At 35.2% G+C, this 21,106-nt stretch overlaps 1 protein-coding gene across 14 annotated transcripts in view; it reads left to right on the forward strand.

Moving 5' to 3' along the window:
* Positions 1-21,106, forward strand: part of APC (APC regulator of WNT signaling pathway) — a 137,615-nt gene that overhangs the window by 39,431 nt on the left and 77,078 nt on the right. For 12 of the 14 annotated variants that reach the window (XM_008952081.4, XM_008952092.4, XM_024928916.4 and 9 more), the window contains 2 exons: positions 15,861-15,945; positions 16,724-16,925. In XM_008952081.4, coding sequence (XP_008950329.3) covers positions 15,861-15,945; positions 16,724-16,925 — 287 coding nt within the window. Of the gene's footprint in view, positions 1-4,393; positions 4,547-15,860; positions 15,946-16,723; positions 16,926-21,106 lie in introns of all 14 variants that reach the window. The other 2 variants (XM_003826735.4, XM_055112541.2) reach the window with 1 other exon arrangement.

Raw genomic sequence — 21,106 nt, forward strand, 5'->3', positions numbered from 1 at the left:
TGTTTTTTATGTTTGTTTGTTTTGTTTTTCATCAACCTCATTTTTACATCAGCCTCATTCTTCTTAATACCAATGTAGTATTTCACTGTACAGATGTGCATTATTTATTTTAACATAGTTGTGCTTTTATAGCAAATTGAAACTTTCCCATTTGTTTGAAGTACCCTAAGAATCTCCTTTATTACTCCTAGTCTAGTAACGGACATCATTACTTTAGAGAACTCTACTTGGCCCTCTGTGTGTCTTACACCCGTTAAACAAATTAAAATTAAAATGTTCCATACCATCCTTTGAAGAGGGTGTACACCATTTAAATATCTTTACTTAAAAAAATAAAAGTCTGCTCTCATAAGCAATGAAATGTTTTTCAAACATTTAAATCTCTGTTCCTTTTTGCAAGTTATCCTAGTGTGTTGTATGAGGAATAGATGCAGTTTTTTCTTTTTCCTCATGGCTGTCCTATTTCCCAGCACCACTTTAAATTCCATCTTTTTACAAGTATTGAGATGCTACTTTAATCATATACTGAATTTATATATATTTACTTCTGGATTTTAAACATTGTGTTCTCGTGGTTGATCTATTTATGTACTGGTATTGTAGCTTTTTAAAAAACTTTTAATTTTAAATAACTTTGGACTTACAGAAGAGTTGGAAAAATAGTACAGAGAGTTTCTATATACCTTTTACAGATTCCCCAGATGATTAACATCTTATATATCTGTACTACAATTATCAAAACAAAAAAACTAATCTATTGGTACAATATAGTTAACTACATTTATATGGTTTTAATTATAAAGGCTTTGTACAATATTTTAATATGTTGTTGGTTTACTCCCTGCTCTTCTTTCATATTTTCAATTTTTTAAATGTCTAGCTGCAGAAAATAAACAAAAGCTTTATATAGTATTTTTACTGGGACTGTAAAATTTATAAGTTAGCTTAGGGAGAAATGGCATTTTTATGTTGCTGAATCTTGGTATACCAGAATAAGAAACGTCTTTCCATTTGTTGAAGTCTACTTTTCTATCTTTCTCATATATGTTTTGGACTCTTTTTGTAGTTTATGCCCAGATATTTGCATTTTTTATTGTAAATGGGATCTTTTCTTTCATTTATCTTCTGTCTGGTTTCTCTCCCCTATGAAGGAATGATTTCTGTATATTTTGTACTATACTGTATTACCAAATTATATTATTATAATAATATTTCATCGATGCTTTTGTATATTCCAGGTGTATAATTGTGTTATCTGTGAATAATGTTCCGTTTCTAATTTTTTTCTAATTTTATTCATTAATTTGTGTTGACTAATATTATGACTAATAGAATGGTACCCTGACTGTAGGACTATATCCAGTGTTTCCACATTAAGTATGCTGTTGGCCTTGGGGCTGATAGATCATGTTAAAGAAATGTTCTTTTTTATTCAGTATTTTCAACAAGAATGGGTATTAAATTTGTAAAGTGTCTTTTCCTCATCTTTGGCATGAACATATGATTTTTTCCCATATCTATTATGTTAAATGATATAATTAATTTTCTAAGAGTGACTTTTTCATTGTAAATTATATTTTTCATCTCTTTTGGGATCAGTTCTGATAGATTATATCTTCTAGTAAATTATTTCGGGTTTTCAAATTTGTTTGCATAGAGTTGAGCAGAGTCATCTTTTATGATTCTTTTGCTTTCCTGCCTTCTTATTCATATTTTCCTCATTTCATCTAAAAATGCTGGAAAATATATCTTTGTTTTTCCATGAAAACAAAACAATAAAAGCAGCTCCATTAATGTAAAAAAGAAGTGATCTCAAACTTCTGAAAATAATAATCCTCCACATTTAATTCTGATTATCTTTTGCCAGCCTGAAATTTTTTGCTTCCTTGCTTTAATTTCTTACATTACTTGTAAATTTATTTTCTAATGAACATTTGAATAAAAGTCTAGATAATAGTCCTTGTGCTTTCTTCTCCCCTACCCCACACTTACAAGGTGCAGCAGTGTCTTTAGTGGTCATCTTAACTGCAGAAAAACAAATTGAGAGGTTTGCATGCTCTCAGTAAAGTGAAAGATTGGGAGGTTTTCCCCATTTCATGGTGTGTGGCAGCTGTAATGTGATCACACAAGTTTCAAATGTGAAAAATGTTTTAAAGATATATTTGGTATGCAATTCTTGTAATTGCAAAAAAGGCATTCCAAAGTAAATTTATGACTTCACAAATTTTGTATGACTTCACAAGTTTTGGATTAGGGAGGTATGGCTGCAGCATCCTAAAACAATATAAGGTTGGGTATTCTTCCATGAAACTTGTTATTTTTTCCATAAAATTAGATTCTTTCTAGAGCAGAAAGAACTTTAATGATTGGGATTCTGGAGTTAAGGGAAGAAAAGATGATTAAAAGTTTAATTGTTCATCTGAAGAGTTGATTTTTTTATTCCTGTAATAAAGGGTACTTTTAGCAGTCTCTGCTCATCTTGCCCATCCGGCTCTTTTTGTGGTTGTGTAAGGTTATAACTTCTGTGTCTCAGTAAACTTGTGCGTGCCCATTTTTTCTCTGTTACTACCTTTTCTCTTATTTTGTTTTATTATTTTGATGTAAAATTACCTGTTAATTTTATTTGAAATGAGAAATTTTAAGGTTCACATTATTCAAATTCTGTCAGATCCCTACCTCTGTCATATGGTTTATAATGTGCTGGGTATTTTCAGACCTGCTTATTAATAAGATGTAAAACAAAATAATGATCACTCCTGTGGATTTTTCCTTTATTTTTGAGATGTCTCCTTTGGCTGCATTACTTCTTCACCCCTTGTCCATTGATCAGAGGAGGGGTCTTAACTATGGGTGAACCCTATATCTTACTGAAGAGGTTATGTTACATGTATATTTTCATAATATAACTTACATTTACATAGTACTTTTATTTTTTAGCATACTTTTTTTATTAATCCTAATAATATCACTGTAAGTTATGTTAAAGCAGATTGTAAGTGTTCATTTACAAATTGTGAAATGAATTAAAATGAAAGGGCAAAGATTAAATCATGACCAGGCCTGAAATTAACACACAAGACTCAATTTTTTTCAACTAAAGACTTTTGTAGGTGATCCCTGCCTGCAGGACTCCCCTTCCTCCTCAGATGTCATTGGATTGTACCAGGTTTACTGTAGATTCTAGCCGTTGTAGAACTAACTAGATCTAAGATGAGTCCCCTGATTTCCTTTGGTAGAGTCTTCCAATTGCTGAACTCCAATATTGTCGTGACTAGCCAGTGTTACAACCTGTCTGCTTTATTCTGTGTAATGGATTTCATATTACAGAGGCATTTTTTTAATGTCAAGATGTTTAAGTATTGCTTAAGTGCAAACTACTTAATACTTTTTAGCTATTAAATAATTAAGATAGGCAGGATTTTATTTGTTCCAAAATGATTTGACCTAAACTAAAAAGAGAATGTGGATCTCCTGAATCTTACTTGGTTAATCTTAATATAACTCCTAGCATTCTATAATTGTTCCTAAAGTCCTCTTACCTGGCTATCTTTTGTATCTTCTTTGTCTCTCCTCTTCTTTCCGAGTCATAATAACTGCCAGACTCTGCTTCATTTCTCTTTGACAGTCTCTACTCCTAAGGTCATCCATTCTCTTTAGGTATCTTTTGGCCTCAGTTTGAGCACAGCAGATCCCAAGACCACATATGCCATAGCATAGGCTATTATAGTCAACCTTTTGAATAAATGTGATTGAACTTTATGTTAGTAATTCTTATTTACCATCTTCCTATCAAAAAGGCTTAAAGTCTTCATTTAATGCTCTCCTTCATGTCCATTTTGTTAAATGATTGCCTTTTAATGACATCTTAGAACTTCAGAACTATTTCACCATGGAGGATGTGTAAGATTAGCCTTTTATCAAATGAAAAGTGTGAAATGGAATATGTAATCTCATTAATCCATTCTGGCTCTAAAATTCTGTGACTATCAGATAAAATTCAGAAATAAAATAGTATTACTAATATAAATAATTTTTTTATCATAATTATATTTCCTAAGTTTTGCCTGTAAGAATGGGTAAAATATCTTTAAAACCTTGAAGAAATTATTACTTGATAGAAAGTTTAATCCATCTGTGAGAAGGCAAATGTATTCAGACACAACTAAAGTTCTCTCTTCTATTTTAATTTCATTTGTCTTGAACTAAGACTCCACTGTTTCATCCTCTTAGATGCTGCTACTTGAACAATATTGTTTTGAGACCAAAAACTAGCATATTAACACAATTCTTCTTAAACGTCTTAAGAGTTTTGTTTCCTTTACCCCTTTCTTTAAAAACAAGCAGCCACTAAATTTTTTAGTAGTGAATTTCAAAATCCTTTTTAACCTTATAGGTCCAAGGGTAGCCAAGGATGGCTGCAGCTTCATATGATCAGTTGTTAAAGCAAGTTGAGGCACTGAAGATGGAGAACTCAAATCTTCGACAAGAGCTAGAAGATAATTCCAATCATCTTACAAAACTGGAAACTGAGGCATCTAATATGAAGGTATCAAGACTGTGACTTTTAATTGTAGTTTATCCATTTTTATTCAGTATTCCCTCTTGTAAACTTGAGGTAAGACACTACTTAAAAGTGTATTTTACATTAAGCAATAATATGTAAACTCTTTCTTGCAAAAGTTAGCATTTATATTTTTAAATAAGATATATTGAATTCATTCAGTGAATCATATAAAGAAAATAAGTGTAAAACTCCAATGGCTAGTTAGTTCTTAGTTCTTTTTAAGATGAAAGAGAAGAGACCAAATATAGCATCACTATACTGAGGCAAGGTTTTCTGTGTAGTTCATAGAAACTAGCCTCATGATTTTAGAATATGCCTTGAATATTAAGTGTAGCCTTCCTCCCCAACTCCCTCAGATCTTGCCACCCCTTAAGTACTGCAATGATAGGTGATCAAGAAAATCAGGATACCCTACTGGGAAGAGCCATGAACTGAAAGTCAGTACCTGGTTCTATCCCTGGCTTTCCCACAAACTGAGCTATATGACCTCTGTATATTCTTCAGAATTTAAGTTGTCTTATTTGGCAAGTACAGGCATCACGCTAGTCTAGATGATTTCCATGGCACCTTCAAGCCCTAAAATTGGCTTGCCAAATAGTACTGAAAAGTTCTGATCACCTCCAAGACAAGTTAGAAAATCGTCTATAGTGGGGAAAATGTTCTGGTTTCAAAATAATTGAGGTTAAAACTTTAGCCATTTTAATTCCCACTTAGGCAGATTCTCTTCTGACTGAATTTAATAACTTCATAGAATTGGACATCATCAACAAAAATATTACTTCCACTGGGTGTGATGGCTCAGGCCTGTAATCCCAGCTCTTAGTGAGGCAGAGGCAGGAGGATAGCTTGAGCCAAGGAGCTCGAGACCTGCCTGGGCAATATATAGCAAGACCCCGTTCTCAAAAAAAAAAAAAAATTACTTCCTTTATAAAAAAAAAAATCTTCCTGCTTTGTGTTGTTTCTGCCTCTTGGCTATTTTAACATTTGAGTTCCTGGTCCAGTTCTTCCTGTCTGTTCACTACTCTTATTCCTTACTAATTTCCTATTCTATCCTAGTTTTTTTCCTATGCATTTCAAGGTTTCCCTTATTCTCCAGACTTTTGTGTGTCACTGAGGTAACTGTTTCTGCTTCTCTTTTACCCTTTATATTCAGTATCATCACAGCTCAACCTTTGCTCATGTGTCCTATTCTCTTTTTCCATCTCTCTATCAATCTTTTCTACTCTTAATTAGCCTCTTCTGTGGTAAAACTGTCCCCAGCAATGACAGACATCCAATATACCTACTTCAAATCCCTTGGGAAATAAGGTAGACTATAAACAAACATTTTATTCTTTCCACAAACTATGGGTGACCTAAAAAGACTTGCATTAGTTGCCTAACAGGTTAAAAAAGAGTAGTTTGGTATTTTAACATTGATCAACACATTACATTTCAAATCATTATACTTGGCATGTGTTTTTAAAAGTTTTAAAATACAGAATTAAAATATTCTTTCATCTACTTTAGTATGGTATATTTCGCAGAGAACTCCTCCTGGCAGGCCTATTTAGATAGTACATGTCTGTTTTGTAGTGTAGAACTCTGAGATCTCTTTTTTAAAGTTTGTTTAATTCCTTAAGCAATTCAAAACTCATATTTGAGAGACAATGTAACTTACCCTTAGATCCATCTCCACACTGAAGTGTAATGTCTCTCAGAGTGACAATAGAAGTCACACCCTCAAATTTCTACAGTGGAATATCTAGTTGATCATTTATATGTGTGGTATAATACAAGTTGAGTATCCCTTACCCAAAATTGCTTCAGGCCAGAAGTGTTTTGGATTTTATATTTTTTCAGATTTTTAAATACTTGTATTATACTTCTTGAGCATTCCTAATTCGAAAATCCAAAATCTGAAATGCTCCATTGAGCATTTCGTTTGAGTGTCATGTTGGTGCTCAGAAAGCTCAAGACTTTGGAGCATTTCAGACTTCAAATTTTCGGATTTAGAATGCTCAACCTATATACATCAGGAATAGTGGCACTTCAGATATACCTGAAACCAACCATAAATTTTATTTTACTCAGCATGTGCTTCAACAGACATCTTGTGAATCCATTAACATATTTCCTTAGAATTGGACATGTGGTACCATAACAATTATAGCCCTATAATGAAATTATATCTCTTTTTAAGGTTTTATGCTGTGAAAGAGCATAAACCATGAGCTATTTATTTTGTCTTAGAATATTGTTTTGTGTAGACACTTTTGAAACCATTGGCACTTCCTACTGTGGATTAAAATTAATCCACACAATGGTTATTTCTCCCAAAATCACTTGCTAGACTTTGTAATACCTTATATAAACTCGAATCACGTTTCCTGTTCATTAATCTCTTTACCCCCAAAAAAGGCAAAAGGAGGCTGGGCACCGTGGCTCATACCTATAATCCTAGCACTTTGGGAGGCCAAGCAGAAAGATTGTTTGAGCTCAGAAATTTGAGACCAGCCTGGGCAACATGGCAAGACTCTGTTTCTACAAAAAAATACAAAAATTAGCCAGGTGTGGCGTATATCTGTGGTCCCAGCTACTTGGAAGGCTGAGGTGGGAAGATTGTACTCCAGCCTGGGCAAAAGAGCCAGACCTGGTCTGTCTGAAAAACAAAAACAAAAACAAAACAAAAAACAGCAAAAAGTAGGTCTCCTCCAACCGGATTACTTAAAGTCTAAAATTTATGTAGTAGTACCATCTAGTGGCAAAAGAGGACACTGCTTTGCTATTTGATTATATGTGTCTTTGTAGCAGCCAGGGAAATAAGTGTTTATGGGTTAGGGAAATGTGAACACTGTATATTAAGGAAATATTTATTTTTAAGTATAATGATATTATTGTGTTTGTGTTTAGAAAGAATCCTTGTTTAAATATACATATTGAAATATTTACAAAGAAGTTGTATGATGCCTGAGCTTTATTTTCAAAATAAGTCTGGGGCAGAGGGGTGGAAATAGAGGAAGTGGATATGGGTGTAGATGAGATAAAACTGACCATGAATTGATAATTATTGATGTGGGATATGAAGGTACATGGGGGTTTGTTATAATTTTCTGCATACTTAGGTATATGTTTGAAATTTTTTGTAATGAAAATAAAATAGAGATTACATGGAATTTAGATGATATGAAATCAGATAAATGCAGAATTATAGCTAATCTTAAAAAAAGTTGTGTGGTGTATTTTTTACTCCATGGCTAGAGCCCTCCCCCCAACTTGTTTTTTGTTTTGTTTTGTTTTTTTGTTTTTTGTTTTTTGTTTTTTGAGACGAAGTCTCACACTGTCGCCTGGGCTCTGGTGTGCAGTGGGGCAATCTTGGCTTGCTGCAGCCTCCGGAGGCCTCCCGGGTTCAAGTGGTTCTCCTGCCTCAGCTTCCCAAGTAGCTGGGACTACGGGTGTGCACCACCACGCCCGGCTAATTTTTATATTTTTAGTACAGACGGGGTTTCACTATGTTTGCTAGGCTGGTCTCGAACTCCTGACCTCGTGATCCACCGCCTCGGCCTCCCAAAGTGCTGGGATTACAGGCATGAGCCACCACGCCTGGCCCCCTCCCCACAACTTTTTTTTAGATGGAGTTTCGTTCTTGTTGCCCAGGCTGGAGTGCAGTGGCACAATTTTGGCTCACTGCAACCTCCACCTCCTGGGCTCCCAGAGTAGCTGGGATTACAGGTCCCTACCGCCACGCCCGGCTAATTTTTGTATTTTAGTAGAGACGGAGTTTCGCCATGTTGGCCAGGCTGGTCTCAAACTCCTGACCTCAGGTGATCCACCCGCCTCGGCCTCTCAAAGTACTGGAATTACAGGCATGAGTCACCGCACCCAGCCTACCTAGAGCTCTTTAATTGACTTTAAAATGCTGAGTATAGCAACAAGGTAAATATGGCATTATAGAGATAAAAAGCTGAAAGATGGCATGGTGTAGGAAGAATTATCTATAGGCAAGTTATTGAAGCATTTACATCTTTGTTGTAGTTTGACAAAATTTAATATTTATAAATTGGTCTATAAACTGTAAAACAATATACATGTAAAGTATATCTTTTCAGAAAGTAAGAAAAAACCGAGATCAACATTTCAGAATGTATTTTGAAGATGTAATTATCAAGTGTACTTATATCTGGTAATGAAAAGCATCTTTAATTATGATATACTGAAATAAATAAAAGTGGGTCAAGTAGCAGCCTCCCTGAAATAACACAGTTGCTCATAGATAAATATCACTGGTATAACCACAGCACATTTCATCTCTAATGAATAATTTTCTTTCTTTCTTTCTTTCTTTCTTTTTTTTTTTTTTTTTTTTTTGAGACCGAGTCTTGCTCTGTCACCAGGCTGGAGTGCAGTGACATGATCTTGGCTGTCTGCAACCTCCGCCTCCCGGGTTCAAGCTAATCTCCTGCCTCAGCCTCCCGAGTAGCTGGGACTACAGGCGTGCACCACCACGCCCAGCTAATTTTTGTATTTTTAGTAGAGATGGGGTTTCGCCATGTTAGCCAGGATGTTCTCAATTTCTTGATCTTGTGATCCTCCTGCCTCGGCCTCCAAAGTGCTGGGATTACAGGCGTGAGCCACCGTGCCCAGCCTAATGAATAATTTTCTAATGTTTCTAAAATGTTAAAATACTTCTAAGACAATGTGTGATTATATAGTGTAATTAATCTTTTAAAACTGAGCTTCCAGAATTTTAAAATACAAATGAATATTCTCTCCTTCAAAATTACATATGTATTTAAAAGCTGCCACTTCTCAAAGAACTTTTTGAAACATTTTTTTTTGGAACTGCTTTGCAATTGTATTCCATTTTCTTTTAAAAACTCTTCAAAATCAAGGGCCTCTTCTAGGTTGTATGCAGTATGCAGCCCCCAAGAAATCTGTCCCACTCAAAAACTAGAAAACACTGGATAAAATACAAAAATCATACTTTTAAGGACATTGGAGGACTGTGGAATCATCAAGCTCTTTATTAACTATAATTCTTAAGAAGAAAGAACCCTTTCTAGATAAGCTGAGATTACTGGTAGTTTTCTTCCTGGGGTATATTGATTCTGGGTACAGATTGAGATTCATCACTGGCACAAGCAGGAGGACTTCACTGGGAGAAAGAAACTCTTGAGGACTTTCTGCAGGACTAGGTATGAAAGAAAATGAAATCGTTGGCAGCCTTGACAAACATGAGGGCAGATGTAGAGATACTAGCATTTAGAGGAGCTCTAAATGCATGGCTCATTTTTACCATGAGATATTGGCCGAGTCTTGTAGTGCAGGAGACTTGGGATAGACTAGAAACGCAGAATGTTAGCAGGCGAAGTCCTGCTAGAGGGAGAGACATGTTACTTTCATACCACAGGTCTCCTCAAGTCATTTGCCAGATTTTAAATTTTGTAGAGCAGGAGATTAAAGACCTGAGTTTACAACCTCCAAGAGAAACAACATTTAAGGCTAGAGAGGTAAGTGCTACCAGAGAATAAGGCTGAACTGGAAAGGCAAAGTGAAATATCCCATATTCCTGCAATGTTTAGGAAAGACCTATTAGAGGGAGACCTACCTAGTATATCAAACATGACTGGTTTTCCATTCAAGATAAATGTCAGATTTTGATACTGTATAGGGTAAGAAGTTAACTGCTGAGGAGATGGAGAACTTTCATATTTTCTATCTGAATATAGAGAGACACACTCAAGGAACTGAGAAAACCAAACCAGTTAGTTGTGAACTTAAAATTGCAACTAGGTCTCAGTCCATTTTTTTTTTTTTCCAAGACAGAGTCTCGCTCTGTCGCCCAGTCTGGAGTGCAGTGGCACAGTCTTGGCTCACTACAAGTTCCACCTCCCAGGTTCACACCATTCTTCTGCCTCAGCCTCCCAAGTAGCTGGGACTACAGGCACCTGCCACCATGCCTGGCTAATTTTTTGTATTTTTAGTAGAGATGGGGTTTCACCGTGTTAGCCAGGATGGTCTTGATCTCCTGACCTCGTGATCCACCCGACTCGGCCTCCCAAAGTGCTGAGATTACAGGTGTGAGCCACCACCCCCAGCGGGTCCCAATCCATTTTTAGTTGCTAATTGGATTGAGGAGATCAGACCCCAACAATGGAAAAGGCAAACTCTCTAGAGGAAAATACTATCAATCATCTTAAGTCTCTTTTGTTCTTGTATACACAGTTGGCATACAGTCAAACGTTATATGAAATGCAGAGAAACTGGAAGATTACTGATAATCAAGGGAACAAATAGGTAATAGGAGCAAACTCAGATGATCCACATGTTGCAGTTAGTAGTCAAGGATTTTAACATAAGTATTATAAATGTCTTGAAAAAAAGAAAAATGAACAGATAGAAAATTTTGACAGAAAATTGGAGTCTATAATTAAAAGGAATCAAATAGATATTCTAGAACTGAAAAATATATTTGAAATTAACATTGGATGGGCTTAACAGCAGGCTGAACACTGAATTAGTGAACTAGTGAGAAGACAGAATTAGTGAACTTGAAAAAAGATCAGTAGAAAATATTCAAACTGAAGCACAGAGAAAAAAATGGAAAAAACAAAAAAGACAAAACAATGGCTTCTAGAAGAAAACATAGGTAATAGCTTCTTGTCCTGGGAGTAGGCAAAGATGTCTTAAACAGAATGCCAAAGCATCATATATAGAAAGAAATTTGATAGACCTCATTAAAACTAAGAACTCTTGTTCATCAAAAGACTCAAGTGTGCTTCTAGAAGAAAACATAGGATAATCTTATCTATGTGGCCTTGGGTGGGCAAAATTTCTTAGGACACACAAAAGACTAAACATAAAAATGTATAAGATAAACTTCATCAAAATTAAAAACCTGTGCTTTTCAGAAGACTTCATTAAGAAAATGAAAAAGTAAGCCATAGAGGAGAAAATATTTGCAATACATATATCTGACCAAAGGCTCAGTTCAGAATATATAAGTAATTCCTTCAGAATATATAAATAATTCCCACAAACCAGTAACAAAAAGACAATCCAGTTTTTAAAATGTGACCCAGGGACTTGAAAAGACAATTCAAAAAGAAAGATAAATGGCAGATAAGTCCATGAAAAGGGATTCAGCATCATTTGGCATCAGGGAAATGCAAAGACTATTTCACTCCTACTCAAATGACTGATGTTTAAAAGACTGATCACACCAAATGTGGAGCATTGGAATGCTCAGGCATTGCTGAGAGAAGTATTAAAAACCATTTTGGCAGTTTCCTTTAAAATTAAACCCTATGACTCAGTGTTTGCACTCCTAGAAATGTACTCAAGAGAAGTGAGGGCAAGTGTCCACTAAACGGTACAAGAATGTTCATAGTGACATTCTAAATAATAGCCTGCAGACTGGTAACAGCCCAGATGCCCCTTTAAGAGGAGAAAGGATAGATAAATTGGGCTGTATTTATACAGTGGACTGCTACATACTATACAACATTTAAAAATAATGAACTGATAAGGCAACAGCATGGACAGATTTCACAGATACTATGTTGAACAAAAAAAGTGAGACACAAAATACTTATGTACTGTGTGATTCCATTTATATGAAGGTCAAGAGCATGCCAAACTCTTCTGATAAAGAAGCCAGAATAGTGGTTACCTCTAGGGAATGAAGATTGGTAAAAGGAGCTTGAGGGAACCCTCTGGGGTGCTAGAAATGTATTTTCACCTAGATAGTGATTACATGGGTGTGAAAATTCACTGGATATTTAGGATTAGTGTATTTTACATATGTGTGTTGTGCCTCAATAAAACAGGAAAAAAATTACTTGAGGTCAGTTTTTATTGTGGAATAGCCATAAACTGTTCACAGCAAACTAGTAAATAATGTAGGTCATATTGGATGGTATCATCTTAAGGCAAAGTAACTGGATGTGACTGTAAATGTACACAGATTTTGTTGATGAGGTTCATAACTCAAAGCACTTACAAAAGTAATTTAACACATCATTGGAGTAAGTTAGTAGCTTTCCAAGGTGACTACTTTGGGAATCTTTTTAAAAATTGTTTGACCTTAAATCTTATTTACCTTTATGCTTATAGCTATCAATAGATTTCTAACAATGTGTACAGAAATTTTTAAAAATAGAACTTTATTACTAGTTGAGTATATTCACTATTTTATTAAATTAGGAAATGTGGACAAAAAAATATCAAAATCAACTATTTTTTTTTTAATTTAAATCCCATCACCAGAGGTAAAAGTAACCTTTGATAGTATATATATATATTCTTTTCTCTATACATTTATGCAAACTTGTATTTGATGACATCATATTTTGCAGGATATTTTTTTCTGTGTAATTTATTGTCATCTTACGTCAGATTATGTATTTTACAGTTGCATAGTATTCCATTGTAGGTACAGCTAAAAAATGCTATGGTTTATTTAATACTTATTGTTGGACATCTGAATTTATATGGCTTTTTAATTTCTTTTTTTAATATTTTAAGTTTTTATTATTTCTTTTTAAAAAGACCATTAATGTACCATTAGTTTTGAAAAAATTAGATGTATGTCCAATGATGTACGAAGGATTTTTTATTTTTAAACTTTTAAATCTTTGTAACTTTTCTAAAAACAAGTAGGATTTTTTCTAATACATATTGTTTAAAAAGTATGACACAACAAGTAAAAAAGAAATTGCTTGTAATTTCAGTCTCCATAGAATAACACTGTTAACATTTTAATGATTCTGCTTTCAGCATCAGCTTCACCTGAGAACTTGTTCAAAATGCAGATTTTCAGCCTCTACCCCAGGCTTACTGAATCGACAGTCTATGTTTTAACAAGGTCTTCAGGTGATTCTGATCCATGCTGACGCTTGAGAACACTACTGTAGGCTTTGGAGAAGAATCTTACAAAGAGAGACCTGATCGGCCGGGCGCGGTGGCTCACGCCTGTAATCCCAGCACTTTGGGAGGCTGACGCGGGCGGATGGTGATGTCAGGAGATCGAGACCATCCTGGCTAACACGGTGAAACCCCGTCTCTACTATACTAAAAAAAAAAAAAAAAAATTAGCCGGGCGTGGTGGCGGGCGCCTGTAGTCCCAGCTACTCGGGAGGCTGAGGCAGGAGAATGGCGTGAACTTGGGAGGCGGAGCTTTCAGTGAGCCGAGATTGCGCCACTGCACTCCAGCCTGGGCGACAGAGCGAGACTCCGTCCCAAAAAAAAAAAAAAAGAGACCTGATCAAAGCTGTGCCTTAAAAAGGTTGCTCTGACAGCTCTGTGCAAGGTTGAGCCACTTAGGAAATTATTTTCATAGTTTAGGTAGGGTTAATAACAAGATAGTGGCAGTAAGAATATGAAAGAGATAGCTGTAAGAGAGCTAATAGAGGTAGAATCACCAGAAATCCATAACTGGGAATGTGAAGGAGGAGGTGCTAAGGATTTGAGCTGGAGGAGAAAGAGAAGGCTAATGCCATTTAACTGAGAGAATACAAGGCAAAGAACAGGCTTTATTGGTACAAAATGTTAGTTCAGTTCTGGACATTTAGATGTATGGTACCTGTCATACAGATGTAAAGCATCCATCAGTTGGTTGGAAAAGTGAGTCTGAAGTTTGCAAGTGAGGTTAGGATTCGAGACATGTCATTGGAAATTAACTGCTCAAGGGTAGTTGTTGAATTGTGAGACCAGAAGCCTGAGAAATAAGGATAAGATTAAAAAAGGATTATTGAAGGACTAAAACAGTAGCAATGGATGGAAAGAGAATTGGAATCCTGGAAAAATCACAGGTAGTCTCCAATGAGAGTTCTTAAATGGAAGAGATGGTGCCCTAAAGTTTATAGTAGACATTTTGATGGGCATATTCACATTCAGTAAAGGAAGTTATCACTGAGCAAATTTGTTTTCTATTCCACAAATGTAAAACACTGTGGAATATTTTGAAAATAATACAGTCACCTTGATGCCCCCACATCTACTTACCAAAGCCTTTCAAACTCCAACATAGTCTATTATTTTGAAGGTCAGATACTAAGGCTATTTATTAACAGGAATTCTGGGGCTTGGGGGCGATTTCTTTGTTTCTGTTTTTTTAGCTGAGGTCTCACTCTGTCCCCCAGGCTGGAGTGCAGTGGTGAGACTGTGGCTCACTGCAGCCTCAAACTTCTGGGCTCAAGTGATTCTCCTGCCTCAGCCTCCCAAGTAGCTGGGACTACAGGCACATGCCACCACTCATGGTTTTTGTTTGTTTGTTTTTTAATTTTGTAGGGACAGAGTCTCGCTATGTTGTTCAGGCTGGTCTCAAACTCCTGGACTCAAGTGACCTTCCTGCCTTAGCCTCCCAAAGCGTTGAGGTTACAGGCATGAGCCACCATGAATGCTTACAATGTCACTGTCAAGATAAATCAGTGAAACCGTCTTTGCTCCAGTCACTCACTTTTTGACAGGTTTTCCTTTTAATGTATTTACAGATTACTTTTCTTATAGGGGAACGTTCCATTTAGTTACAAAGTTGCAAATGTTCAAATATTTTGTCTTGCATTCAGGAAACCTGATTGGCCAAAGAACTATGCTAGGAGCTAGAATGGAATGCCTCAGTAAATGGAAAATAATATAAATTATTATTAAGTAGCATGCAATAAGAGCCAAAGTTCACAAATGTAATGGCAGAAAAACTGGTAGAAAATGAAAATTTCCAACATTCTTTGAGAAAAAATGATCAAGAAAGGGATTACATGGGAAAGAAGAAAAGCATCAAAAGTCAAGAAATAGTGAACATACAGTCATTTGAATGTATGCTAATTGTAAATTAGTATACTAGCAGAATATACTTAAATGTGGTATATAAAAGCTTGAATGTTGAAGTTGTTAAATAGATTATGTGTTAATTTGGTGTTTTTTATGGTCATGTTGGTGCACGCTTAAGAGACATGGATTCTAAACACATAAGTAGCTTTTGTAACTTGAGCAAGTCTCTGGGTCTCACTTGTTCTATCTGAAAAATGAGAATAATTTGCATTGTTGGTTTTTAGGTTTGAAATAATGAATGTATCTTAAGTGTGTTTATAATACCTTGCACGGAGACTCCCCATAATCACCATTATCACAAAATATCACTATTATTATTTGGCCATGATTTATTTATTAATAATGAATAATAGGTAATATATATAAGGTGCATGCTTTGAGAGTGATCTGAATTTTTTTCTCAGCATACTTAAATGTCAAGAAATACAGAATCATGTCTTGAAGTTATTTAGAATTTCATGTTAATATATTGTGTTCTTTTTAACAGGAAGTACTTAAACAACTACAAGGAAGTATTGAAGATGAAGCTATGGCTTCTTCTGGACAGATTGATTTATTAGAGCGTCTTAAAGGTAGATTTTAAAAAGGTGTTTTAAAATAATTTTTTAAGCTCAAATTGTCATCTTTAGGTGTGTAGATCCAAGTACAGCTTCTCTCGATTTGGGTGTCGGTATCGGTTTTCTTGGTATGTTAGCCTTACCCTCAGGATGTAATTGTTAAAGTACAAATAAATAAAAAATGTATTTGTGTGTCATTTCTTCAGTTAAACATTTAACTGGCTTTGAATTAACTATTTTAAATCCCTTCCTTAAATAATTTTCAACTCTTTTTAAAGCTTGTTGCTATTCTGCCAGTCACTAAATAGGGCTTTAGTATTCTATATGCCATAGACTTGAGCCTACTGTTTCATTGGAGGAAGTATTGTCTTCTTCATTCAGGATAGAAATATTTAAACCTTTTCACATATATAAGTTGATTATAATTCATTTTTAGCAGTTTTAAAAGGATATCTTTCTCATTCTGTTGCTTGAAAATTCCAGTGTCAGAACAGAGAAAGTGCTTGATAATAATTGAAGCCAGACAGAGAAATTACTTTTGGATTCTAAAATATTATTTAGAGGAAGTCTAAGGAAGTACATTTTATCTAATTTTCCTTTAACACACTCCTTATTTTTACCCTGACCCAAGTGGACTTTGCAAGGAAAGTTGTAAATAATTTTTGTTTTCAGTCATGTATATTTGTGGCTAAAATGTAAACCTAATATTTCACTTTAAAATAATATAACATTAAGAATATTTTAGACTGCTTAAAGCAATTGTTGTATAAAAACTTGTTTCTATTTTATTTAGAGCTTAACTTAGATAGCAGTAATTTCCCTGGAGTAAAACTGCGGTCAAAAATGTCCCTCCGTTCTTATGGAAGCCGGGAAGGATCTGTATCAAGCCGTTCTGGAGAGTGCAGTCCTGTTCCTATGGGTTCATTTCCAAGAAGAGGGTTTGTAAATGGAAGCAGAGAAAGTACTGGATATTTAGAAGAACTTGAGAAAGAGAGGTAACTTTTCTTCATATAGTAAACATTGCCTTGTGTACTCCAGTTTATTGTTATTTTGTAATATAATATTTAAATTGTGAATTTATAGTAGGTGATAGCTAACACTTAGAGCATTTTGCATTTTTAAACTCAAAGATAGCATGTTATTGATTGCACTTACATTAAATCTAAAAATATAAACAAGGCCGTTTCCTGGGATTCTGAAGACCTATTTTGTCACTTATTTTGTTTTTTTGTTTGTTTTTTGGGGTTTATTTTGAGACAGGGTGTCACTGTGTCTCCCAGGCTGGAGTGGAGTGGCATGATCTCGGCTCACTGCAACCTCCACCTCCTGGGTTCAAGCGGTTCTTGTGCCTCAGCCACCCAAGTAGCTGAAACTATAGACGCCTACCACCACGCCTGGCTAATTTTTGTATTTTTGGTAGCGACGGGGTTTCTTCATGTTGGCCAAGCTGTTTATCACTTAAATACTTTGACTACTCTGTACATTGAGTAATACACATAATTATTATATTTATACGTAGTTAAAATGTGTAACTTGCCAGATACTTTGGCCCACACCTGTAATCCCAGCTACTCTGGAGGCTGAGACGGTAGGATTGCTTGAGGCCGGGAGTTCAGGACTAGCCTGGGTGACATAGTAAGACTCTTTCTTTTTTTTTTTTTTTGAGATGCAGTTTCACTTTTGTTGCCCAGGCTGGATTGCAATGGCACAATCTCGGCTCACTGCAACCTCTGCCTCCCAGGTTCAAGCGATTCTTCTGCTTCAGCCTCCCAAGTAGCTGGGATTACAGGCATGTGCCACCACGCCTGGCTAATTTTATATTTTGAGTAGAGACAGTGTTTCACCATGTTGGTCAGGCTAGTCTCAAACTCACGACCTCAGGTGATTCCCCCCTGCCTCGGCCTTCTAAAGTGCTGGGGTTACAGGCATGAGGCACCACACTTGGCCAAGACTCTGTCTCTTTACCAAAAAAAAAAAAAAAAAAAGTAGTAACTGATTTTTATTGAATTTCTGATTATCTACTGAAGTATATTCAGTAACTACTAGATTCAGTTAAAGATGACTCTTTTCATTATGGAAGGCCCACTACAAGTGGCCACAAATGAAATACGTCTTTTTTTTTTTTTTTTTAACTTTATAAATAATAATTGTACATTTCATGGGGTACATAGTGATGTTTCTACACATATAATTTATTGCAATCAGATTAGCATATCTGTCATCTCAGACATTTATTATTTCTTCGTGTTAGGAACATTCACTGTCTACCATCTAGCTATTTGAAACTATGTAATATTGTTAACTATGCTCATCCTGTGGTAGCGTAGAACACAGTCCTGTACAGTAGCGTAGAACACAGTCCTGTACAGTAGCGTAGAACACAGTCCTGTACAGTAGCGTAGAACACAGTCCTGTACAGTAGCGTAGAACACAGTCTTATACAGTAGTGTAGAACACAGTCCTATACAGTAGTGTAGAACACTAGAACTTATTCCTCCTATCTAGCTGTAATTTTATATTCTTTAACAAATCTCTCTTTATCTCTTCTTTCCCTCTGTGTTTCCTAGCCTCTAGTATTTACTTTTTACTTCTGTTAGTAAAAAGTAAAGTTTTCTTTTTTTTCTTCTTCTTCTTTTTTTTTTTTTTTTTTGAGATAAGAGTCTTGCTGTCGCCCAGGCTAGAGTGCAGTGGCGCAATCTTGGCTCCTGCAACCTCCACCTCCTAGGTTCAAGCAATTCTCGTGTCTCAGCCTCCCGGGTAGCTGGGATTACAGGCACGCCCCACCGCGTCCGGCTAATTTTTGTATTTTTAGTAGAGATGGGATTTCATCATGTTGGCCAGGCTGGTCTCGATCTCCTGACCTCAGGTGATCTGCCTGCCTTGGCCTCCCAAAGTTTTGGGATTACAGGCATGAGCCACTGCGCCTGGCCAACAAAACATTTCTTAATGTATAAGTTTTAATACCTGAAAAAAAATTGCTTGATGTATGGAATGAGTTCTGATTTTTCACAGCTAGTGTATTAATTCTTCTCTTCCTAAAGTTAACATTATCTCACTGCAGATACCAAAATATAGATCATTATCAGGAACTTCGTCAAATGTTTTATGTCCCCTAAAAGATTCCTTAATGCACATATTAAGGAATATCTTTATTATCTTTATATTTCTAAAAGTTCTATTAGACATTCAGAAAATGGTAAAATATATAAAAGCTTCATATTATCTCTGTGACCTTGGTTAAGTCATTAAATTTTTGTACCATTTTCTTCTGTAAGATAAAGATATGGCTCTACTTTGTGGCATTGTTTTGAAAATTGAATATTAGTATATAGGAAATGCCCAGCATATCTCCCTGAGAGGCAGAAGACCTTTTATAACTTTCTCTCCAGTTTCATATATGCCCATTTATAAAAATAGGGATAATTATCTGGACGAGAAATGATGTTTCACTGTCTTTTATTTCTTAAGTTTACATAAGTCTCTGTTTCATACATTGATCCTAGACTATTGAAACACCATCTTGAAAAATAAGGAGTGAACTTGGGTCCATAATCTTCCATCTCTTTTTCCCCTGTGAGCTCTATTAAGAGGCAGAGGGCATGCATACTAACCTTTCCTTACTTGCTTTCTTTTCCTTACTTTGCTTTATGTAGGCAAAGTCCTGATTTTATTAGCAGAGAGAGGGAATTTCAGAGAAAAATATTAATTTTTGAAATAAGTTTTACTGCAAATACTAGTAAACCTAACAAATACAGCTGTAAGTGGTAAGGAATACTTGTAATAAAAATGTTCTTAGCTTCTGTCTTGACATTATTTCTTGCTAGTCTTCCAGAGTTCTTTGCATCTAAATCTAGGAAAAGCTTATTTCTCTGTTCAAAGACTTAAATGCAATGATCTCCATGTTTTATTTATTATATAATACCACTGTAAGTAACTTTAAGCTAGTATTCTGACTTTTAACTTCAAGTGGAAAATACATTTCTTTTTAAAAATATTTCAAGGTGCTTTAGCCTTTTCTGTTGTTACTGTAGAAAAGACGTCTTGTTTTTGTTTTCGTTTTTCTCCCAAAATATGGCCCAACTTCTAATTCAGGCTTTATTACACTCTATAAAAAGTCGCTTTATCTGGAGAGAAAGAGGTATCAACATGGTGTTGTTAGAAGGTTCTCAACTCTCACTGATCATTAGTATCACTAGTTTAGCTTTATAAAGCATCATAAATGAAAAGTATCAGTATTCCTTTGCTATGTTCAGTCTCATTTCCCATGAGATAGTTACTTCTATAACTCTAAATAATATGTTTATATTGCTAGTATTGGACATGACTTACTGACTCACCACTCTGAAAGATGAAGATTTGTTAAATTCACTCAATTATCCATCCAGTTTTTAATTCTGTACCAATTCTTTGGTCGAATTTGTATACATATACACATAAGCAAATACACATACATATATATAAGTTCTATTTCTTGTTCTTTCCTGTGAGTGACTGTGTCTATTGAAGCCCCGCTGTATAAGATTTGGCAACTGTGTGTTTACCTTTATTTTGTTAAGACTGTTAACAGTTACATCATACTATATATATTTAAGTCTTCATGTTTTTTTATTCTGTAAATTAAGCATAATGTTGATGTGAAATAAGTGGGTTTTTTTAGGACTCTGTAGTCGTTGGACACTGAGTCAGTAGTATGCCAGAATTAATTTTTGCTCCCTATTGATAGAGTATCATACTCTTTGTGCTGTTTAAAGGAAGATGATGCTATTTGGACTGTGTCTTTCTTATATAGCTCTTTGTTTTTGTCTCAAGTTTCTAATTGCCTTTCTTTTATGTTTTCGGGAGCAGAAACTTGTGCCTTTATGATAATATGAGGATCTAGTTTCATTTTATTCATAAATAAATTTTTATTGGAGCCAATGAATTTTTCTGATCTAATTTGTACCATTTGCTTCCTGAGCCTGCTACAAGACTGTCATACCACTGTTGTCATTATGCTTCCCATTTAGGTCTAATATGTTTGGGTGTTCTTGACTTGCTGTGTTGGAGAGAGATAAATTGATTTCTTGCTTGTGTGATAGTATACTTATTTTGCTGTCACACTTGATTGATAGTTCAGGTAGGTTTAGGTTCAAACTCATTTTTCTTCATTATCAAGGTACCAATGAGAAATTTGATA

The sequence above is a fragment of the Pan paniscus genome, chromosome 4 (genome assembly GCF_029289425.2).
Source record: "Pan paniscus chromosome 4, NHGRI_mPanPan1-v2.0_pri, whole genome shotgun sequence".
Lineage (NCBI taxonomy): Eukaryota > Metazoa > Chordata > Mammalia > Primates > Hominidae > Pan > Pan paniscus.